The sequence below is a fragment of the Cataglyphis hispanica genome, chromosome 2, assembly GCF_021464435.1.
Source record: "Cataglyphis hispanica isolate Lineage 1 chromosome 2, ULB_Chis1_1.0, whole genome shotgun sequence".
Taxonomy (NCBI): Eukaryota; Metazoa; Arthropoda; class Insecta; order Hymenoptera; family Formicidae; genus Cataglyphis; species Cataglyphis hispanica.
Genome location: NC_065955.1, coordinates 9,772,784 through 9,798,536, shown reverse-complemented (window position 1 = coordinate 9,798,536; position 25,753 = coordinate 9,772,784). Strand labels below are relative to the sequence as shown.

The following is a 25,753-nucleotide window of genomic DNA, read 5'->3' as shown; positions in this document are numbered from 1 at the left end:
GAGATCTGAGGAGAATGGAGGGAAGTAAGACGGACAGGAGATGAGGAAGTGGAGAGCGAACGATCAAGTGGCGGTTGAGATCGGGATGGAAAAGAAGTTAACAGAGGAAGTTCAGTTCTCGCTATCAGTCAGGACATGCATCCGAGATCGATCGTCAAAAATCGCAATCGTCGAAATCCGACGTCAATCGCTCGACTCTGCGCGTCGATACAATCAAAAGAATATAGTCGACAAGATCAGACTCTCGAATCACTAATCAAAATCAGGCGTCATACAATCAGATCGGATCAAATCAAAAATCGATCAGATCCGATCAAATCCAGATCAAATCATCCGTCATCACGAAATCAAATCGTCAAATCCGTCTCGATCAAAAGTCAAGTCAGAGATCGCGTCGGCATCGTTCGTCGGCTCGTCGAAAAATCGCTCGAAATCCAGAATCACGTCGATAAATCTCCGAAATCTCAAATCAGGCGCTTGCGTCAATCAATCATCCGGCATCATCAGGATCAAGGATCGCGCATCAAGTCAATCGGTCCAATCCGGCATCAAGATCATCACGATCATCCGTCAGAATCAGCATCAGATCGACGATCAAAGATCGCGCATCAAAGATCAGGATCAGCGTCGAAGATCGTCGCAGGATCGCGTCGAGACTCGCTTGCTCAATCAGGCATCAGAATCAATCAACCTGCTTTGCCGTCAAAATCAAATCAGGCGGCAAATCAGAAACCCGCGAATCCGGCGCAGATCAAAATCGGCATTGCGAGATCAAAACGCGGATCTCAGACTCGCGCATCGAAAGTCGGATCATCCGTCGGATGGATCAGATCAAAATCCAATCAGGCAAATCATCAGATCCAGCGCTCATCGACTTTATCGACAGCATCGAGATCGGCACGCATCGCGCACTCGTCGACATCGAATAATCGCGCTTCGATCATTCGAGATCAAAGCATCGATCGAAAAATCTCGGCATCGCGTCAATCGCGATCGTTCAGCATCACAGATCGTCTCCGAGCTATCGCGCGATCCTAATCAAAATCGTCGCGATTCGCTTCGGCGTCAGATCAGAGATCAATCGTTATCAGATCAATCGGCGCAGATCCGTCGGCAGCACGCTTGCGCATCATCGTCGTCAAAATCGATCAGATCGTCACGTCGAAAATCGAGATCAAAGGCTTTGGACGAAGGGAAAGACAAATGCAGCGTAGAAAGGTCGAAAAGTCGCGCGACAAGGAAGGGATTCAGATTGTGAGGCCAAAAGCCAGGTCGGGGTGAGGAAGGAATATAATACAGATGTGTAATTGAAACCCTGAGGGGGTTTAATAAAGATACATACATATTAAGAAAAACTATATTTAATAAATTGCAATATAATTAAAGTAGTAGAGCGTATAAATCTATTATTAAAATAAAGTTATTTTATAATTAAGGTACAATTGTCATATACACACATCTAACGCTTTGGGATATATTTAAATTATAAAAAATTATAATAAATTGTAAAAAATATGTAACAAAAGGTTTAAAATAAATAATTATATATATACATTTCAATAACCATATATTCTGAAATGTTTAATAAAAAAACATAATATAAAACAAAAAACAAAATTGTACAAATTAATATAAAAATCAAAAATTAAAAATTTATACAAAAAATTAAAAATTAAAAACTTATGCAAAAATTAAAAATTCAAAAATCAAAAATACAAAATTAAAAAATAATAAAAATTTTATTTAAAAATCTTGGCGCTGCTAAGTTTCAAAATTAATAACTACAATGTATCTTAAAGTAACAAATAATTAAATTAAATGAAATATTATATCAATAATTACAACGTAAATATACGGAGTAATGGATTTTATATCATTAATATATTGCTCAATTTAGCAGCGCCAAGATTTTTAAATAAAATTTTTTTAATTTTTTAATTTTGTATTTTTTGATTTTTGAATTTTTAATTTTTAATTTTTTGTAAATTTATAATTTTTGATTTTTATATTAATTTGTACAATTTTGGTTTTTGTTTTATATTATGTTTTTTTATTAAACATTTCAGAATATATGGTTATTGAAATGTATATATATAATTGTTTATTTTAAACCTCTTGTTACATAATTTTTTTATAATTTAAATATATCCCAAAGCGTTAGATGTGTGTTTAGGACAATTGTATCTTAATTATAAAATAACTTTATTTTAATAATAGATCTATACGCTCTACTACTTTAATTATATTGCAATTTATTAAATATAGTTTTTCTTAATATCGAAAATAAAAAAAATTTATAATAAATTTGTATTTAGTTGGTAAAATTTTGTAATATTAGTTTTTTTGAAAATTAATAATACTAATTAAACAACTATTTTAGATAAGTTTTTTTAGTGAAATGTTTTTATTTAAAAAATAATAAAAAAAATAAATTTTATATAGCATAAATTTTTTTTATTCATTTAGCGCAATTTTTTGATATCAATATTTTTGTAGGAAATTTAAACAATTAATTTGTACAACAATATTATTGGTTAAAATGTTTCTATATAAATAATCATAAAAAAATTAATTTTGTAATATAATTTGGATTATCTATTGGCAGAATTTTTTTATATTTATTTTTTTAAGAAATTAAAACATTTATTTTGTACAATTAAAAAAACACTATTTTGTGTAGAATCAAATAACGTTATTTTATAGAGCTATTTTTTTATTATAATTAAAAAAATGATAGTTTTTTATGTAATACTTTTTTACATAGCGAGACTTCTTCACTTGGCGCTTTTTTTGTACCTTTTTTTTAGAAAGGCCATTTTTTTAAGGATATATCATATTGGAATGTGCATGGCTCTGCTGATTGGCGGCCAGAAATGTGCGACTGCGAGAGTTGTCGCTTTTCAGACCTATTCTTGTTTATCTAACTACGTCGAACACGTAACTGGATGTACTATTCGTTCTTTACCTGAAAACTAAGTCTTATGTTTTTATCATAGCTTGATGTGTAATTTTTTAAAATACATTTTACCATTTTTCTTATTTATTTTAATTCTCTGCTTCTTAATGTTTTCAATTATAGAAATAAATGATCACGTGGCATCAAAGATCGCGTGTAATTATAGGACGATGTTTTCAGGTAATTCACGGTAAAAAGAGACAGCTCTGAAAAGCGTCAGTTAAAGCCATTGCACGTTAAAAAATTTTAGTCGTAATCATAAAATCGTAAGTAAATCAACCAATCACAGTTCAAACATTCTTATTATGCTATAGAATGTTTGATTGTGATTGGTCAATTTTCTTACAGCCTTATAATTACGACTAAAATTTTTTAACGTGCAATGGCCTTTATCCTTTAGTGGTCGCGGTAGTAGTGGTGGGAGCATGGCCGTGCACATTCCAGTATAATATATAGTTCAGTGGTGCTAAGCGAAAACACTCGCCGCTCGCACATGTTCGGCCGTTGAATTTTCCTATTCGCTTGCAATATATGCATTTTTACGCAATATAACAGAATAAATGTAAATAAGAAAACCAAAAAAGTAGAATAAATATAATTAAAATAAAAATATTTATATTATATACAAGAGAATAAATAAAACTTATCTTTCATTTTTTATATTAGAGAAATAACTTAATAATAAAATAAGAAAAATATATAATTTAACAATAATTATATTTTTATATAATTATATAATAATTATGTTTTAAAAAACGGGGATCATACTTCTATTTAGATATATTACGCATTATTATATATATAGATATATAGATATATTACTAACATGTTAGATTCAATAATTACTCAGCTTTTAATAAGGAATATAAATATATATATATATATATATATATATATATATATATATATATATACTGAGTGTCCAAAATTTGCTGCAACACCCTTTAATGAAAGATAGAAGGTGTTATTCTGAACAGAAAAAGGCCTGTGTCATTTTTTTCTAACGCTTAATAAAAAAGTTATTATTGAGTGAAGTCTGGTCTATCTATCATCGCCGATCTTTAGCCGGACGCACATCGGTGAGCTGTCGTAAACATCTGTGCTCACGCACGTTACCAGGCGCGTGGCTCACCGACCGTGCGTCCAACTAAAGATCGGCGATGATAGGCCAGACTTCATTCAATAATAACTCTTTTATTAAGCATTATAGAAAAAAATGGTACAGGATTTTTCTGTACAGAATAACCCTCGACCTTTCCTTAAAGGGTGTTGCGCGAATTTTCGGACACTTTGTATATATATATATATATAGTTTTATTAATTTATATATATATATATATATATATATATATATATATATATATAATTAATAAAACAATAAATTTAGATAGACACAGTTTATAGCTGAATAAAAAAATCATATTAAAAATATTCAAAAAGACTTAAAAAGCAAATTTTACGGATGTAAGTGCATATATTTAAATTATAGTACAAATCTCGAAAGTTCTTAAGACTAGAATAAAAAATAATAAAAATATTTCGAGAAATTCTTAATATTAAATGCTTTAGTCTGAACTCTCTTTAATAAGAACAAATTGAAAGAAAGAGAAAAGATTTTTCTTTATTGTTGAAACACATTTTAACAGCCAGCGTAAATTAAAAATAAAGAAAAATTCTACAATTATCATTGATTGATGTAATATTATATGTTAATATTATTTTCTTCATCTCTCTTTTATCGTCATGCAATGTTAAGTTGCTTTTTCGCTCAGGTAGTGATTTTTTATACAAATTTTTTGTCACTATAAGAATTAGAAGTTTACATGTCACTGTCATAGTACGAGCATATTTTATATTATTAATTCTCAAAGCGTATTTTATAACTTAATTGAATTTAATGTTTCATGGATATATTACTTTTCTTTTTTCGTTTTTATATTTAAAATTATTGAAAATGTTATGTCAGATGTAAATTTTTACAAATGATTCATGAATGGAAATATATGAAGTCGATCATAGAAGTTTTGACTGGTTAAAATTGTTCTTTAATAATATATAGATGTAAATCGGTTTATATTCTAGACAGCAAAAAAATTTGTTTTCCAAATTTGCAATTATTTTTAAGTTTGTTACAATTTTTCAAATGCTGAAACTAAACGTGCATTTTCAATAATTCTAATGCAAACACGAGAAAAAGAAATAATATATGTCCACAGACAAATTCAATTTATGTTAAAATACACTTTAGGAGCTAATGATAAAATTGCTTGCACTATAGTATTGACATGTGAACTTCTAACTCTCATAATGATAGAATATAAAAAAATCATTATTTGAGCATTATTGATTATTTAAAAAAGCAGCTTAACATTGCATTCACACGACGATGAAGAAGAAATGCAACAATAATATTATCACAATAATATATCACAATAATATATATCACATCAATTGATGATTAATATAGTTTTTTTTCTTTATTTTTAATTTACGCTGGCTGTTAAAATGCATTTCAACAATAATTTTAACAAAAGAACTTTCTTTTCTTCTTTCAATTTCTTCTTATTAAAGACAGTCCAAACCAAAACATTTAATGTCGAGAATTTTTCGAAATTTTCTAACATAGTTTCGATGGTCATGGATATTCAAGGTCGTAAACATAAAAAAAGTTGATAAATGAAAATTTATTTAAAATGTTTCCGAAATAGAATATTCGCGGTTTCATTAATTCAATCAAATCAAAATGTGTTTTTATGTTTCTTGTGTGACTTTGATTTGTGTTACTTTTTTTAACCTACAAAAGTTAATCAATAACCAGATCATTAAATGTAAACAAACTGTAGTGAAACATTTAGGATTCAATAGTCTCAGATAAGAAATGTTTCTTACACCGTTTGTTTACATTTAATGATTTGGTTATTGATTAACTTTTGTAGTTTAAATAAAGTAATACAAATCAAGATCACACGACTTTTTGACTTAGTTTGGCCCAATCTATCTTCACACTTCGGGTGTGTCAAAAATTTCCGGACATCCTGTATATATATATATATATATATATATATATATATATATATATATTTATATACAGAGTGTCCCAGAGCATCTGTGACAACGCTCGTGAGCGGATAGAGCACAGTAATTTGAAAAATCCTTTACCATTTTTTGATCTGATCTTTCTTTTCATTGTTATACGACGTTCAAGTTAGTTAATCAGCTCCTGTCTATACAGCAAAAAGCCGTCTCGTTACACCGACCCCCAACGTCTTTTGTTTTCCGTTGTAGACAGTACATAATTACTTTTATATATACAGGGTGTCCGGCGTCAATCGCATCATCCGTCGTATGCAGATAAAGCAAATAAAACTGAGGAAAAAAGTCCTATACCATTTTTTTACAACGCTTAATAAGAGAGTTATTATTGAGTAAAGTATGGCCAATCATCGCCGAAATTTAGCCGAATGCACGTCAGTGAGACGCTGCAAAGAGCTGAGGGCCTACGCACACATACTAGGCGCGCGGCTCATTAAAGTCCAGCTAAAGGCTGAATTGCCAGACTTCACTCAATAATAACTCTTTTATTAAGCGTTATCGAAAAAAATGGTACAAGACTTTTCTTCTCAGTTTTGCCTGCTCTACTTGCACACAACCGGTGATGCGATTGACGTCGGACACCCTGTATACAGGGTGCCCTGTAAAGATTGTGCCAACGCTCGTGAGCGGGTGGAGGACAGTAAACTGAATAAAAAAGTCGTTTACCATTTTGCAATTCTCGCAATAATTATTAAAATATTAATTAAAAAGTATTGGCAAATGAGCACGCGTTTTGCACGGCTATCGCGTGGCTAGACCATGAGACGTACGCTCTAGGCGTGCCAGCAACGAGCTTCGTAGTGTCGCACGACAACGAAAAAGTTTGGTCTCTCGCGTATTCCTCTTGTCGCGAAGCGACAATATACAAAATACTTTATTATAGTGTTTTGGAAAGCTTTTGACATAAGCTATAAGAATATGCAATAAAAAGTAGAATTACATTTAAGTAATTAAAGGTGCCTTTGACATGACCTTAACGATGCCATCCAAAATCAAACCAATGACACCATCTTATGTTCCCCTCAAAATCATATAATTTTTGTTCAAAACATTTTTCTCTAAAATGCTTAGTTTTTGAAAGAAAAGGGGTATACGGGTGGTCTAGGACACCCTGTATATATATATATATATATATATATATATATATATATATATAATAATTAAAATACATAATTACTTATATATATATATATATATATATATATATATATATATATATATAAGTAATTATGTATTTTAATTTGCAATTTTGGAGATATTAATTGAATATGTATGTAATTAATTAAAAATGACAGATTAACCTGACCTTAACCTGATATTAACCTAATATAACTTATATTTATATATAAATGAATGTCAGAATTTTCTTATAAATGAATGTAATTTCATTTCATTTATTGACGGATTTTGTTTTGATTACGATTGACTAATATCTAGAGGATTTTTAGAATCTTGGAAAATTTTGCTGAAATCTCTAGTAACTTATAACTAAAATATTAATCCATCACGTAAGACAATCTGCACCTGCTGTGAAATCAAAACTAGTAACATTCTTATGATTGGAACACATAGAGCACTTCGCTAAAGAACGCAACAAATCAATTAACAAAACCAATGTAAAAAATCATACCGCGTGCCGCAGGCTTAATAGCATTTTTATGATTGGAATACGTAGAGTATTTCGCTAAACAACACGTAATGAATCAATTGACAAAACTAGTACAAAAAATCGTATAGTATGCTACAGACTTTAGTAACAAAGATGCTAATTGCAGTTGTTTATTTTATCGTTTTATCGTTATACAATTATATATTTTATTTTGCAAAAATATATATTTTATTAACCTTTTTTAATCATTATTATTATCTCTAAAATTATCTTCATCAGCTAGATTAATATTTTAATGCAAATTATTTTAATCTTTTATTTTAAATATCTCTGCAATTATATCTTTCACCATTATTGCAAAATAATCATTACAAGAAAATTGTCTTTTTCTATTAAACAGAGAATTTCGCATTTGCCAGAAAACAATATTTTACAAGTAAATCATTGTAAAAATTATTACCATTGCCAATTTTTATAGCTTGAGGAATGAATAGATTTATTCATAAATAATGCCTCGGCGCGCAATTAATTTGAAGTGCGTATTTAATCACTGCCAAAGTGACCAAGAATGTAAATGAGAGAAGATATGATCTCTTGAACTGTAAAAGCACTTGGACTGTAAAGCCGATTCTGGTGGTAGAGAAAGCAGCGCACGCTGAAATTGCTCGCGTGACAAAAAATCCATTGTATATGGATAAAACGATGGACTAGAAATGCTGAAGGATTAGAATAACATCGTTTCGATGTTCCTTCAGCATTTCTAGTCCATCGTTTTATTTATATACAATGGGTTTTATATACAATGTTTTTTGTCACGCGAGCAATTTCAGCGTGCGCTGCTTTCTCTACCACCAGAATCGGCTTTACAGCCCAAATATTTTTACAGCTCAAGAGATCATATCTTTTTTACGAAATTTTAAAAATTATCTGCAAATTATTTTTTTTAATATTATAAAGTTTTATACTATATGTATATATGTATATTTAAGAGCATAACAAGTATAGTATATATTCGAAAATCTTAAGAAATATAGCCTGATTAAAATCAATAATAAATAATGATCAATTAAATACTAGATTGTCGATTATTATTATCTTGCCAGATGTAAAATATTTTCCAAGCTAAAATTTATGTGACATATAATGTTATTGTACATAATTAAACAATAATTTTATTTTAATTAGCTGTTATATGTATCGATTTGAAATTTTACTGTGATATTAATTATCGATTAGAAACAAATTAACGAAGACTCGAACGAGAAATATTTCGAGATCAAGATACGTCTGTGGATTATAATCAATATTCAGATTGATGTTGTTACATTTTGACGGGATGTTAGATTTAAAACACATCTAATTCTTAAATAACATGGCCGAAAGAAGAGAAGATGAAGACGAAAGGACAATAGAAAGGTTAGCGAAGAATTTAATATCAAATTTTTCAGAATATTTCATTGAGCAGCATTACATTACGAGAGAATTGTAAAATGATTAAACTTCTGCGAGAAGATTTATTAAAGAGTTGCAAGGAATTCAAGCTTAGTAAAAACTAAACTTACGATATAAATTTATGTAATGAAAAATAATTTTGTGATTAGGATCGAGGGAAGAGACCTTGCTGACTATAGAAGAAAATTATTCAGCTGCCTGAGAGATACAGGACGCTTCCTCAAGATCTATTGGAAGATCATCTTTGCACTTTTTTGGGCGGCCCTTCTCTTACCTTTTCTCTTGATTTATGATTGCTCGGTATTCTATTTCTTATTAATCTCTTTAATTTTTAGTTCTATTTTTTTCCAAAATTAATAAAGAAATAATCGAATTCCGTAAATTTAATTTTTTTCTGCGAATTTAATATCAGATTCTATTCTTTTTTTATTGGGCATAAAGTCAAATGATCACATAATTTATGCAGGAAGTCAGATGTGCATATGTGGTGTTGCTGATGGGTGGCTACTGGGTGAGCGATTGTTTCCCGATGGCAGTAACATCGCTGATCCCAGTGGTGATGTTCCCAGCTCTAGGTATACTCAGTACGGCGGATACGTGCACCTGTTACATGAACGACACCATAATGGTATTCATCGGCGGTCTAATCCTTGCCATTGCTATCGAGCACAGCAATTTACATCTCAGGATTGCCCTCGGGGTCATGAAGACAGTTGGATGTAGCCACACAAAACTGCTCGGTGGCCTCACCGCGGTAACGACTTTCATATCCATGTGGGTGTCGAATACCGCGGCCACTGCCATGATGGTGCCCATCATATTCGCTGTTTTACGTGAATTAGAACAGGTTGATATTAAATATATAATAAATATATATGCAAATATAATTAATGACAAAAATAAAATAAATAAGAATATAACAAAACAAATATAATAAAATAAACAATAAAATAAACAAATATAATAAAATAAATAAGATAAAAAATAATGACAAAATTAATTAAAGATAATAATAATAACATAATAAATGATAAAAATTAATAATTATATCATTAATACATATATAGAATGTCCTGCAAAGATTGTGCCAACGCTCGCAGGTAGAGAACAGTAAACTGAACAAAAAAGTCTTTTACTATTTTGCAATTTTTGCAATAATTATTAAAATATTAATTAAAAAATATTGACGAATGAGCCTAGAGCATATGACTCATGGTCTAGCCGCGCGATAGCCGCGCGAAACGCGTGCTCATTCGCCAATACTTTTTAATTAATATTTCAATAATTATTGCAAAAATTGTAAAATGGTATAGAACTTTTCGGTTCAGTTTACTGTCCTCTACCTGCTCACGAGCGATGGCACAATCTTTGCAAGACACTCTGTATATTAATTATATTAATTATACATATACAGGATGTCCGACGTCAATCGCATCATCGGACGCGTGCAGGTAGAGCAAATAAAACTGAAGAGAAAAATCCTGTACTTTGCTATTTTTGCAATAATTTTAGAAAAATTAATTAAAAAAGATTGACCAACTCGCGTGAGTATAAGAGCGCGGCGAGAAAGGACAGCCCAAAGACAACCCAAAAGTTTGTGGTTGCTAGACGCACAACAAAATTTTGGGAGGAGCTCTCTACAAATGATAATAGTTACATACGAACGATATATAATAATGGCTTCTCGCGTCCTAGCAACTACACATCAATGAGTTATACCTTTTTACTGCACGCTTATACTCACGCGAATCGCTCGATCTTTTTTAATTAATTTCTCGAAAATTATTACAAAAATAGCAAAGTGATACAGGACTTTTCTCTTCAGTTTTACCTGCTCTACCTGCACACAACTGGTGATGCGATTGACGCCGGACACCCTGCATATGTATATACTTGTGCACTATGTAATATATAAATAATGTATCTCTCTTTTCTCTCTCTTTTCTCTCTCTCTCTCTCTCTCTCTCTCTCTCGCTCTTTTCCTTTTTTAATATCTCTTATTGATATTGTTATATTTTAAACATATATAATAATATATTCTTACAATTTAGAAAATTTCTATTACACAATAGCAACAATAGTTACTGTTAAAACATTATACGCAAAATAAGTGTAATGAAATTTTTATTTTTTATTTTTATCACATTTAATTATTTTTCTCTTTACAGGCTGGAGTGGGTATGGTGTTCAAGAAAATACCTGATCCAGAAAGACCAGACCTTCCACCGTAAGTAAAGCGATAATTAATTTATATAAATAATATAACATAAATTATAAAAAACATAAATTATTGAAGCTATAAATTCAAATTATTGACATTATTAAAATCGCTAAAAATGAATATAAATTATTAATATTATTAAAATCGATAAAAGTAAATATGGATTATTTTATTATTAAAATATTTATTCTAATTATTTAAATTATTGGAATATCAGTTTTATAATCCTGAAGCCAAATTAGTACTTTTCAATGGAATATAGAACATCCTTTTAATAGACGAACAAATTATTTATCATAAAGAAACAAAATTTTAAGATTTCTTACTTTTTAGGAAATCAGAATTACAAACTTAAATAAGTATTTAAATGATTAAAATTCAGAAAGTATCAGTAATTTGAAATAGTGTATTTCAAATTATAATTATGTATTTTTATTTGAAATGATCACATAAGTGTCGCTGTTGAAGCCAGCACATTCATTGTGCATTCAATATGGCATATCTATGGCTATATCCATAATTCAACTTATCATTACTATTGTAAGAAAACAATGCATCTTGATTATTCGGTTGAAAAATTCCATATGATAATGAATACTCAGAACATATATTACATATATTATATACATTACATTAATATTACAGGTAGTACATAACATTAGGTAGTCTAAATCATTAGATATTAGAAACATACACCATTTTGCGTTAAAAATTCAAATAGAAAAAAAATACATTAATAAATCATAAAAATTAAAGACAATTCTCAAAATTAATCTATACACTAATTAACGTATTAACGTTATAAAAATTACTTAAAACAATAAAGAATTCAAAACTTATTAAAAAAATTTTGATTTTCGGACTTGCACAAACTTGCTCGCCATAAAATAAAGTAGAAAATTAGCACATCTGATGACATTTTTAGACATTTTATTATATGAATTTCTGTCTAATGCCAATATCTGCTGATGAATGGCACTATGAAATTATCAATTTGTTGTGATATTTCAAATTATCTCAACAGTATTTCAAATATACTACACTTTCTTTACATAACTAAAAATTATTAAAATTGAATATAAGTTATGAAATAATTATTATAGACATTAGATTTTTTATTCAGAAATTTATTAAAAAAACAATAATTTAATAAGATTTAGATTATTTACAATATCCAACATATTCAATATTATAACATATGTAATATGCACTTTCTATGCAAAATATATATAAAATAATATGCATTATTATATGCAAAATTATATGCATTTTATATCAAAATATGTTTTTATAAAAAAACTTTTTTATATTAATAATGTATATCTTATTATATAAATATTATTCATTTCTAAAACTAAATAAATACATTTTTAAGTTTTTTTTATTATTTTATTTATATTAATACAATTAATATTTTTTTAAGTTTTTTCATTATTTTATTTGTATTAATACATAATTAATATAATTAATGTTGCTTTGAAAAACTATCTATTAAAAAAAAATTTGCTTTTACAGATTATACAAAATAAAGTGATTTAAGTTATAATATAAATTATAATTTAAATTATAATATAATTAATATTTTTCCAAGACTGTAAATTTGTGACGCTTATCTGAGAAAAAGTCATCTTGTATGCAAAATTTTAATTATAATAATATATATAAATAATTTTAATTATTTTTTATGAATTGTAAAGTTTGATTTCATGGATAGAATTTTTAGTAAGAAAATAACAAATTTTTAAAGTTATACTCTTTTATATTAACGTATATTTTTATGAAATTTTATATGCTGATTCTTTTTGTAGAGAATTAAAACCGACGAAAATAACGAAGGCGTATTTGTTAACCGCATCTTATGCCTCAACATTCGGTGGAACAGGAACGTTAGTGGGAACCGGCACAAATCTAACCTTTAAGGGAATCTACGAGACCATATTTCCCGAGGCCGAGGGAATCAGCTTTACCGAATGGATGGTCGCGTCTTTTCCCCAGATGGTCGTCAATTCCTTCCTCTGTTGGATATACATGCGAATCACATTTCTAGGTTTCTTGAGACCGCGCAGTAAAGATGCTCAAAGGGCTACAATCGGAGTTGAAGGCATGGCTGTCACGAATCAAGTAAAATCATATATAAATATAATGTATAAAATTATTTCGATTCTGCATTAAAAAAAAATTTCATAGAGACTGTTCTCTAATTACAATTTTTTTCCGAAAAACCATATAATTTATATAAGAAAACTATATATGAGCAAATTTTTTTCACTTTTTAAAATTTCACTTTTTTCAAAAAAATTATTTTTTTATTATTTTTCTGCTTTCTTATACATACGGACAGAGATTTTAGAGAAAAAAATGTATAGACATATTTTATATGTATATTTATATTTGATTATACACTCATCTGCAAAAACATAGGCCACCCAATTTTAGCATAATTTTGTAACATCTTTTAATAGTGATAACTCAGCAAAAAACTATCGTACTGGGATGAAAACGGCGCAAATTAAAGCTTAAACATTTCTCTTAACAATAAAAAAAATAAAGTTACACAAAATGTTTTATAAAATGGCGGCTATTGAAGATAGACCTAGAAAAATGGAATCAATTTTTTTTTTTTAAACTATTGCATTGCTAAAAGCAGTCGACTGCCTAGTACAAAAACGTATGCATTTTAAAATTCTTTTATTTCCTAACAAATATTTTTAAAATTTTTCTACAATCTTTTTTAAAAAAGTTAGAATGTTTTGAGAAAAATGTTACGCATGCGTGTCCTGCTCTTGGCGTTAACCAGGATTAACGGCGTGGACGTGGCAGGAATCTGATGACGTGTGTGTAAGTGTGTGTGTATTTAGTAACATGTATTGCCTCCTCTCACATTTAGCAATTCTTATATTTGTTGGGACACACTGTTATTTCAATTTAATTAAATACATCTCCCTGCCTCTAATTATTCCACTCCTCTTGTAAAGCGTTATGGAGTGCTGCTAACGTTTGAGCATTATGCTTTTAGACTCTACGTTTTAATATGTCTTATAAATGTTCTATGGAATATCCAAACTCATAGCGAATCACACCATTCGTTCAATGTTGACTTCGTTAAAAAAATTAATCACTACTCGTGCAACATGTAGTCTCCTCTTAGCTTACATTACTGAAAAGTTGTCTCCAATAAATTCTTTGTATGACGTATGGAATAACAATATTTTCAATATAAATGGGAATCCATATTACGTTAAAAAAAATGGAGATCTGTGTGAGTGCTGCTGATATTTCAGCCCAAATTATAATGGATCCACCATTAAAATTCTTTCTTATTTTCATACAACATATATACAAACCGTTGTCCAGAACGACGATATATTTGTTGATATCCATCGGGCACTTTTAGACATTTTGATTCATGAATAACACTTCAATCGTGCATATCCTAGTTTTGACTATTTTATAACGAAATTAAGTCGAGCTTCACGATGCCAATGTTTTAAACCTGGCACTAAAAGTAATCTTTGACATTAAACACTTTTCTCGCAAGTCTTCGTCAAATTGTGTCGCTACTCATTTCCACTCTAATTTGTTGCAAATTGTTTTTTATTTCTATTGATATTATACGCCGGTTTCTTAGTGCTGACAAACAATATATTGGTCATCTTGTGCTGTGATACATCATGAACGACCAGATCCAGGTTTCCGAGTATAACTATCAGTTTTCAAGTACCTATGTACTGTTGTACACTTACTGTACAGTTATACGAGGAATGTTTAAAAAATTTGCAACATAACGTAGATTCCTTCCATCATTTATCAGCGCTCCAACCTGTGTCACTGTTGCAGCATCTAATGACATTGTCGCAAAAATGATCTGGAATAAATGAAAATCATATATTATTAAACTAACATGAACCATAATGTTGCAAATTTTTTCTCGATGTTCACTCTATAGAAAAGTTCAGGAAATCCGTATTGTTTCGATTTCTCATGACTACTTCTTTAAAATGCATACATTTTTGTATTAGGCAGTCGACTGCTTTCAGCAATGCAATAGTTTATAAAAAAATTTTGTTCCATTTTTCTAGGTCTATCTTCAATGTCCGCCATTTTGTAAAACATTTTATGTAATTTCAATTTCAATCTCATATTTGGTTTTTTTGGCTATTAAGAGGAATATTCAAGCTTTGATTTGCGCTTTTTTTTTTATCCCAATATGATGATTTTTTGCTGAGTTATCGCTATTAAAAGATTAAAAAATTACGCTAAAGTTGGGTGGCCCGTTTTTTTTAGAATGAGTGTACATATATGGATTTTTTCTAGGGTACGTACATTTAAACTTTAGTATTTAAACAATATTGTTTTCTTAATATAATTTTTATAAAATAATTTTAAGGTAAAATTTTACAAATGGGGACTCAGACCCAATGACCGTGACCTTAATATGTTGTCAAGGTCACTGTCCTGAGATACATCCAAGAAGTTTTAGCCGTCGCTCATTGTTTATTAAAAAGGTATTAACATACAAAGATTTGTAAAAATCAAAATTTGTACATAATCTGACAACGAAAAACAATGCAGCTTTACTTTTAAAACTGAAAGGTTTGGGTTAAATTATATTTTCTGAAAGTGGTGGCCTCCGTGGGGACGGGGAGAGAAGAGGCAAACCCTCTGTGTATTTACGCATATACTTTACAAAGCAAAGCGAAGTCCATCCCACAATTGTTCTATGGATAGGAAAATGTATGCGTGGACACGGGGATTCCATCCCCTACGGGAGAGTCCATTTCTAAATGATCCAAACCTATTTCTGATTTAAAATTAAAATTTAGTTATATCAAATCACGTTTTATTTGATGTACATGGTATCCAAAAATTGCAAATAATTAGTAAAAATTCTTTTGTTAATAAGTTTTTAATAAACAATGAGCGACGGCTAAAATCTTTTGAATGTAACTCAGAACAATGACCTTGATATATCAGAATCAAGGTCATTGGAATTCGGTCTCCTTTTGTGAAATTTTACTTTTATGCTGAAAACTAATTTTAACAAATGATAATATACTTCCAGGTTATACAGCAAAGATATCATAATTTGGGGCCCACAACTTTTCACGAATATGCAGTAGCTACATTGTTCTTTATGTGCGTATTTCTTTGGATATTCCGCAAACCCGGTTTCGTCGTTGGATGGTCTGAAGTAATCACTGATGTGTTGGTATTCTGGTTATTTCGTGAGACAATAGTGATATGTTTATAAACAATATAATGAAAAATATAATGCGCAGAGAGCTCAGAGACTCAGTGCCAGTGATATTCGCCGCTATCCTAATGTTCTTCATCCCGAAAGACCCCAGCTTCATCTACAGCTATAGTCGAGATCGTAAGGAGTCATAGAAATCTCATTATCAATATCTAATATATACTCTATAATATAATATATACTCTATAATATAATATATACTCTATAATATAATATATACTCTATATAATAATAATTCTAAAGAAATAAAGAGAAAAACTCCCATAATTAATAGATCTTAACATATGTTTTTTTTTTCTTTCTTTATTCAAATCTATTTAAAGTTTATTTTAAAGCTTATAACTTAAGGCTCCTGAGTAATCGCCGCGAAACTCTGAGTTGACGATGGTGATATAGGAATAAGAATGCTGCGGTAGGAATAAGAACTCTGTCCAACGACTTATCATATAAGTAAAGTGTGTAGAAGCTTAGTAACACAAACATAACGCTACGTCATTACATGTACGTGTAATCAAAATTCGTGCGTGGGGATAGAGAATAGAGATAGACACTGAGCGATCACAAAAACGCTCGCCGCTCGCAAATGTTCGGTCGTCGAATTTTCCTATTCGCTTGCAATATATGAATTTTGCGCAATAAATCCAAATAATAAAACAAATGAGAATAAAAATATTTATATTATACACAATAAAATAAATAAAATTCATCTTCCATTTTTTATATTAGAGAAATAAATTGTTAAGAATAAAATAAGAAAAATTTAAATTTTAACTATAATTATAATTTTAAATAAAAAAAAATTTGGGATCATAATTTTTATTATTTAGATATATTTAATACATTATACAGGGTATAATTGAACATGCATGGAGCACATTAGGTACAAGACAACAATTCAGATCGAAAAGTTCTAAACTATTTTTTTATCTGAGTTTTCTTTTTAATTGTTATATTGGTATTGATACTAAAGTTAATAACTAACCAGTCTCTACAGCAGAAAACAAGAAAAGTATGTCAAAGTATCAAAACGGCTTTCTATATATATGTATATAGGCGCTGATTAGTTAACTTTAACATCGTATGACAACGAAAAGAAAACTGATTGTGAGATTAAAAAATAATTCAGGATTTTTCGATTTGGATTATTGTCTTGCATTTGATGGTGTGCTCCATATTTGTTCAGTTACTCCCAGTATATGACTGACATGTTAAATAATAATTATTCAGCTTCTAAAGAATATATAAATTAATAAAACAATAAATTTAGACAAACATAATTTATGGCTAAATAAAAAAATTATTAAAAATTGATACAAAAAGGTTTAAGGAGCGAATCAGATTTACGTACATATATTTAAATTATAATACAAATCTCTTAAAAATTCTTAAGATTAGACTAAAAAAAAATAAACAAATTTCGAGAAATTCTTAACATTAAATGTTTTGGTCTGGACTGACTTCAATAAGAAATTAAAAGAAAAAAAAAGATTCTTGTTAATATTATTGTTGAAACGTATTTTAAATGTCAGCGTAAATAAAAAATAAAGATAAAAAACTATATTAATCATCGATTGATGTGATAATTTTATATAATATATTATTATGATTAAATTATTGTTGCATTTCTTCTTCATCGTTGTGTGAATTCAATGTTAAGTTGCTTTTTCGCTCAAGTAATGACTTTTTATATTCTATCGTCATGAAAGTTAGAAGTTGGCATATCATTGCTATAGTGCGAGCAATTATAAAATTTATCATTAGCTCCCAAAGAGTATTTTATAACATAAATTAAATTTAATATCTTAATGAACATATATTATTTCTCTTTCTTGTTTTCGCATTTATTGAAAATGCACGTTCAATTTCAGCATTTGAAAAATTTTTACAACTCTTAAAAATGATCGCAAATTTGGAAGAATTTTTTCGCTATTTGTAGAATATAAACTGATTTACTATTGTCTATTATCTATTACTTATGTACTATTATCTATATGTTCGTACATATCGAAGGACAATTTTGAACAATCAAAATTTCGATCTGTAGATAGATCGACTTCATATAAAAATTTCCATTCATGAATCATTTGTAAAAATTCACATCTGACATAACATTTTCAATAATTTTAAATGCGAAAAAGATAAAAGAGAAGTAATATATATCCATTGAGACATTAAATTCAATTTATAAAATACGCTTTGAGAATTAATATTATAATAACTGCTCATACTATGACAGTGACATGTAAGTTTCTAACTTTTATGATGACAAAAATCACTATCTGAGCAAAAAAGCAGCTATCCATTACTTATACACGATGATGAAAAAGAAATGCAAAAATAATATTAACATATAATATTACACATCAATCGATGGATAATATATAAGAGTTTTTATATTTATTTTTAATTTACGCTGGCTGTTAAAATGCGTTTCAACAATAATCTTAAGAAGAATCTTTTCTTTCAATTTGTTCTTATTAAAGAGAGTCCAGACCGAAGCATTTAATATTTAGAATTTAAGAATTTCTCGAAATATTTTTATTATTTTTTATTCTAATTTAAAGAACTTTCAAGATTTGTATTATAATTTAAATATATGAACGCACATCCGCAATTTGCTCCTTTAATTTTTTTTTGTAGAATGCGTGAACGCTCAGCTGACACGCGGCTCACCGACGTACGCCCGGCTAAAGATCGCCGATGATTGACCAGATTTTACTCAATAATAATTCTTTTATTAAGCGTTGTACAAAAAAAATGATAAAGGACTTTTTGACTCGGTTTGGTCCGCTCTATCTGCACACGAGTTTTGTCCCCATTAATCAGACACTCTGCATATTCCTTAAAAGCTGATTAATTATTGAATCTAACATGTCAATAATAATGCGTAATAAATAATAAAAGTTATGATCTCCGTTTTTTTATTTAAAACATAATTATTATATACTTATATAAAAATATAATTATTGTTAAATTTTATTTTCTTATTTTATTATTAAGTTATTTCTCTAATATAAAAAAATAAAAGTTAAATTTTATTTATTTTCTTATATAATATAAATATTTTTATTCTAATTATATATATTCTACTATTTGCATTTATTCTATTATATTGCGTAGAAATATTGCATATATTGCAAGCGAATAGAAAAATTTGACAGCCGAACATGTGTGAGCGACGAGCGTTTTCGTGATCGCTCAGTACTGTTCGTTGCTTCTATATACAAACTTAGACACATACATGCGATGACGTAGCTACGTTTGTGTTAGTAAGTATTGTGATGTTACATATTCCCACAAGTTACCCACATATCAGACATATTCTTATGCAGCGCCTCACGTAGCAAATCGATGAACTATGAAATATGAGGCGTGAAAAATGATATTTTGATAGTCTAAATTATTCTTGCGTGCCCTTTTGTAATTAGTCGCTCTATGCTAGTGCTGTAATGTGTAATGTACTTGTAAAACCTATAAAATTATTCGAAAACTAAGCTTAGCGAGAAAAGTATTATATAGAACATTTTCCCACTTCTTTGGACAGTTGTCAAACCATACGTTTTCCCGTATGACTAGGCTTATTTTGACACTCATTTTACGGCTATTTATTAACTGTCAAAAAAAAGCTTAGTTTTCGGACAATTTTACAAGTGTACTAAAACGATGTGTAGTCTTTGTTAAAATATGCTTTTATTTAGAAATGGCACGCAAGAATTTTCAACGTCATTTCTCGCTTCTGACGTCATCATTTCAACATGGCCGCCGCCACTACTTAGAAGCCTTGAAATATTATAGAGAGATTATAGAATTATGATCTCTTTATAAAATATTGTATTTTAAGTTATATGTTTAAGTTTAAGTTTAAAATAAAAGATTTGAATAAAGAAAAAAAGATATATGTTAAGATCTATTAATTTTGAAACCTTTTTCCAGCAAGAAAAAAAACTGCTAAACACAATATCGCGCAATTGATTGTCGGATATAGAAAATTTTTGAAAAATTTTTTTTATTTGATAGCCAAGCATGTGACATTGTGTGTACGTGTGTTTTTTGCTAGAAAGCACCCTTTATTTGTTTCTGAAATTTATGAAATTAAAAATCTATAGAATTTACATAAAATTTCTCAGGGCGGTGTATGGCTTTTTGCACTTTACATTTGTGATTATATGTATATCGCAGCCGCTAAAAGACCGAAAAAATCATCGGAAGGTTTGATAACATGGAAGGTAATCGAAGCCAAGATGCCATGGAGTTTGATGTTCTTATTGGGCGGTGGTTTCGCAATTTCACGTGGAAGCGTCGCATCCTGTATGGCGAAACGAGTTGGCGAAGCTCTGCTACCGCTTCGACACTTGCCACCTGTAGTAATACTTGCTTTGGTGTGTTTCTTTGAAGGTACCTTAACAGAATTCACCTCGAATGTAGGCATCGCAAATATTACTCTACCGGTGATAGCTCAAATGGTAAGATAACGTTTTTTTTTGTATTTATATGCTTGTGTATTTATGTGTGTATAACATATAAAACACATTATTTATATAAAATATAATTATATTTATTTTATTTTATTTTCTCAAGAAAACATAATTAATCCCAATTAAATTTTTTAATTTGAATTGCTCACATTAATATTAAACAATTACTTATTATTTTGTTCTTTATATAACTTTATGTAGTAAATAAAAAATAGATGACTTTTTTTATAAATTATATTTTTTAATATTCTAAAATTCACTTAAAAAGTTTTTGATTTTTTATCTCTATATAGCTTTCTTCTTTTTTTTAAATATTTTTATTATATCGAATATTTCAGATCATTTATGTGTTTTTCTCAATCCGATTTCATTTTTTGAAATAAACCTGAAGTAAATATAACTATGAAAATTATTTGCACTGCATAACCTTCATCTCAATGATTATTTTGGATGTCCATTAGTAATAAAAAATTTGTTCCTAATTTCTTATGATGTTATATTTTTTAGAAAAACGGGTGGCACAAAGGATCTGAAACACCTCATACATTTAAATATTTTTTTCTTTTGCTTATAACACATTCCATTTAATTTTTTATCATTATTTATAAAAATAATATATATTTTATTATATTTATATTTATATTTTTTTGCGCACGTACAGGATGTTTCCTAAGTAAATACACAAACTTGAAAGGAATATTTCTTGGCTTATTTTGAAAAGAAAAAGTCCTATAAATATATTCCTAAACACATTAATCTTTTTAACATCCTAAACTTCTTCGTTTTCAAAATATAGGGTGTCAAAGTTGTGCAAAGAAAATGAAAATTTCGAAAATCTGGAAAACGTTTAAAGATATTTTATTCTAATTTGACCTGCAAATCAAACGCCTTCTTTGAAATAAATATTATTTTAGTAAACTTGCATAAAAAGGAATTTCCCCTCGTATGATCTTGATCTTGACATATGTTATCAAGGTTATAGTCCTGAGACCTTGAAATAAGTAGCATTGCGATTCGTTAAAAAGTTATAAAGCATTAATATAAGCATAAACAAGGGCATAAATTTTAGTTTTAAATCAAAATAACTTTTGAAAGATATAACGTAATCAAACTAAATTTTAATTTTGAACAAGAAATAGATTAGATTATACCTTTCCACTTCTTCCGGAAGTGAAACATCCCACTTCAGGGGGAGGGGGGGCGGAATCCACTGTATCTACGCATATACTTTACAACACGAAGCGAGGTTCATCTCACAATTGTTGTATGGAAGGAAACATGCAAAAGAAGATTGAACTCAAATCTATGTATCTAGTTTTCTGATAGTCGAGCCATCCTGCAAGGGCGAAACACACTGCCTCCACGCAAACATTTTTTAATGCGAAGTGAGATTTCACATGGGTTTACAACTTTCCACGCAAAGCGAGGTTTCACATGGGTTTACAAATTTCTACACAAAGCGAGGCTCAGTTCAAATCTTTGTATTGATAAATGTTGTCTTATATAATTTTTTGGCATAAATATGCATAAAGTGAAAAGTTGTAAACTGATGTGCAACTTCACTTTGCATTAAAAGGTATATGTATAGAGGCAGTATGCCACATCACCCCCTGCAGGGTGATTCTACTATTAAAAAACTAGATACATAGATTTGCGTTGAACCTCGCTTTGCGTGGAAAGTTATAAACCACCTTGTGGAACCTCCCCAGAGAGAAACATAAAGTCAAGTAGATGTATAGTAAGCGTCTATTCGATAGGTCTAAGATAAATTGATTTTTGCATTTAGATAAACATCGTTATGAAAACTTTTAAACATGTCTACTAGATGTTTTATAAATGTCTAAGACTTCTTGTATCATTACAGACCATTAAAGATTGAAATTAAAAATTGAATTTTGATCAATTAGGACAAAAAAATTTTAGCTTTTTTGTCCTAATTAATCAAATTCCAATCTTTAATCTTTAATACATAATTTGAGATAAATTAATCCATCAGATAATTACATATAATGACAAATCTACAATATGGATATAAGCTTTCAACATTTAGCTCTGTGTTGTAAATATTTGTCATTCTTGAATTTTTCGCACTATAGAAAGAGCATATAATTTGTTATGAAATGTAATATCTATTTTATATCTTAAGTAGACAGTAATGGCCCTATTCCACTTTTTTGGACACTTTATATTCGATCGGACATTTATTTGTCCGATTTTCCAAAAATCAGTTCAATATTTGAGTTTTCCTGAGAAAAAGTCAAAAATTAAACTGACAGAAATAGTTGTTATAATGCTGTTAATCACCTTTTGCAGGCTTTATATACACTCCATGACAAAAACTTGAACTCGAGTATATAAAGTGAATAGTGCATCTCATAGCGGTAAGCAAACGAACTTTAAACCTGAGGCAGTCAATCACTAGCGACTTTTCTGTAAAATAATAATATTCATTGACAAATAATTATTAATCGGTTATTGATATAATTGTACATTTAGCAGGTGCCAAAAGAAAACAGACATATACTATCTCTTTCTCTTCCGTTATAGCCAGAAACGTTGTCAATCTCCAGACTCCTATATGGTATATTAACAGAAATATGTTCTTGACAATACGAAGTCAGTGGTTATACAATCTAGTGTATGGCTACAAATATTTTGAGATTAATTTTCCAACAACAGAATTTCTATTTTTATTTAATGTTTTATTTAACTTAAAGGTTAGGTTAGATGTCTATTAAATATCTATTAGATGTCTATTAGATGTCTATTAGATATCAAGAGATGACTTGTAGCCCGAAAAGTGTTTTATAAATAATATATCTTCTTGTGTGAATATTAAGTTTTAATTGTATCTAAAAAATAATTGCACAAAATTACATAGCATCTAGCTGAGATATTTCTAAATGTTATTCTAGACTAGATGGCTCCGAACATCTAATAGACATATATCCGATCTTGCGTTTCTCTCTGGGTCTCTTCGCATTAAAAAGTATATGCATGGGGGCAGTTCCGCCATCCTGCGAGGGCACTATCAAAAAACTGGATAAGTTTGCGTTGAACCTTGCTTTGCATGAGTAAAGATAAATAGAAATTGTTTTTTTTATTTTTTTCTAAGGTTTTTAGTTTAAAAAAAAATTATTAAAATTAATTAAAGTTAACTTTAATAATCTTTTTTTATTAATAATTTTTTAATGCATTGCGACCATTTTATTTCAACATTAAGGTCACAAGGAGGGTCCTCTTTTATGCAGATACTTTTATTTAATTACATTTATTTATTAACATTTTTTATTAAGAAATTTAATATGATTACCCATACGCATGACTCTAAGGAATCTAAAAATATTTCATCGGTACTATAAAAAAAAAAAAAATTGTATGGATGTTTCATCAGTTCTTAATATCATATTTGTATCATATTATATATGTCATAATAAATGTATGTAATAATAAAAAAAACCACATAATGTATGTAATAATAAAAAAAATATAATTATGTATAATAAAAAGTATATAATATCACATTAATAACAAATTTGAATAAAATATCTTTAAATATTTTCCAGATTTTAGAAATTTTCATTTTCTTTGCATATAACTTTGACTGTATTTTGAAAACAAAGCCTCAATTTTCACATGTTTATAAGATCTTTTCTTCTTAAAATAAGTCAAGGAATATCCCCTCTTCAAGTTTGTGCATTTATTTAGGAAACACTCTATATATTGATATTTTTTAATCTGTATAAAAAATATATTTTAAAAACAATTTAACAAGATATCTTAAATCATAAAACAAGATTACCCAATCAGCCAAGCCTGTTTGAATTATAGATATTATGTGTTTGCTACTAATATAAATATTTGCTACCAATTTTTGTCAGCAAAAAGGGCTATAAATTTAGTTAAACAAGTAACAATTAACAAAATCTGTTAATTTTGATTATGTCAAACAGACTCAACAGAACTATAACAAAGACTGCTGCCAAGTTCTGTGAAAGCGCTTTGCTAGCAGATATTATACAAGCTTACTACGGACATAGTTGATTTGCCAGCAACTTTTAAATAAATCTATTGCTAATTTGTTGGTATATTGCGCTCATTTTGCTTATTGGATATTTCCTTCTGTCTAGTGTGTAGCGATGGAAATCCATCCTATGTATTTGATGATACCAGCCACATTGTGTTGTTCGTTTTCATTCCGTCTTCCTGTCGGAACACCACCAAACGCGATCGTAACTGTTGCTGGAAATATCCCGACCAATGCGTTGATCGCCGCAGGTTGTATACCTTCACTCTACAGTTTGATAGTAGAAGTTATCTTCTTCCCAACATGGGGCGTTTTCGTTTACGGAATTAAGGAATTTCCTGACTGGGCCAGATATGTTGATCCATCGATAAACGATACGGATGCAGTATGTTAATCGATTAAAAACATGCATAATTTGTAAATGTTGCGGAATGTACTTTAATTTTCACCATTTTATTCGTTTCTGTAAAATTCATTGTATGCAGCTTAATATAAAAAATTGGTACATTAAATATTTAAGCAGCCTGTATTATATTTTGTTTTTCTCTTTCTCTCATATATTATGTCACAGTATATACAGGTATGCTATTAACCTTTTAGCATATATACTTTACATACACATATTCCTAAATACATAAAACAAAATAAAAAGATATTATGGATATT

The 25,753-nt window shown here is 29.0% G+C and overlaps 1 protein-coding gene across 1 annotated transcript; it reads left to right on the top strand.

Moving 5' to 3' along the window:
- The first annotated feature begins 1,236 nt into the window (after positions 1–1,236).
- On the top strand, positions 1,237–25,481 carry LOC126857029 (protein I'm not dead yet-like). Its single transcript, XM_050606109.1, has 10 exons — positions 1,237–1,277; positions 8,895–9,074; positions 9,260–9,410; positions 9,577–9,957; positions 11,279–11,337; positions 13,140–13,452; positions 16,394–16,536; positions 16,611–16,705; positions 20,765–21,048; positions 25,191–25,481. The coding sequence occupies exons 2-10, from the start codon at positions 9,031–9,033 to the stop codon at positions 25,479–25,481; spliced, it is 1,761 nt and encodes a 586-aa protein (XP_050462066.1). The 5' UTR covers positions 1,237–1,277; positions 8,895–9,030.
- The last annotated feature ends 272 nt before the right edge of the window (positions 25,482–25,753 follow it).

Excerpts from the sequence above, each read along its gene's own strand:
- LOC126857029 (XM_050606109.1), top strand. The coding sequence starts at position 9,031 with ATGGCCGAAAGAAGAGAAGATGAAGACGAAAGGACAATAGAAAG. Across the intron at positions 11,338-13,139 it reads GAAAGACCAGACCTTCCACC|AGAATTAAAACCGACGAAAA; the intron begins GTAAGTAAAGCG and ends TTCTTTTTGTAG. Across the intron at positions 16,706-20,764 it reads CTACAGCTATAGTCGAGATC|CCGCTAAAAGACCGAAAAAA; the intron begins GTAAGGAGTCAT and ends TGTATATCGCAG.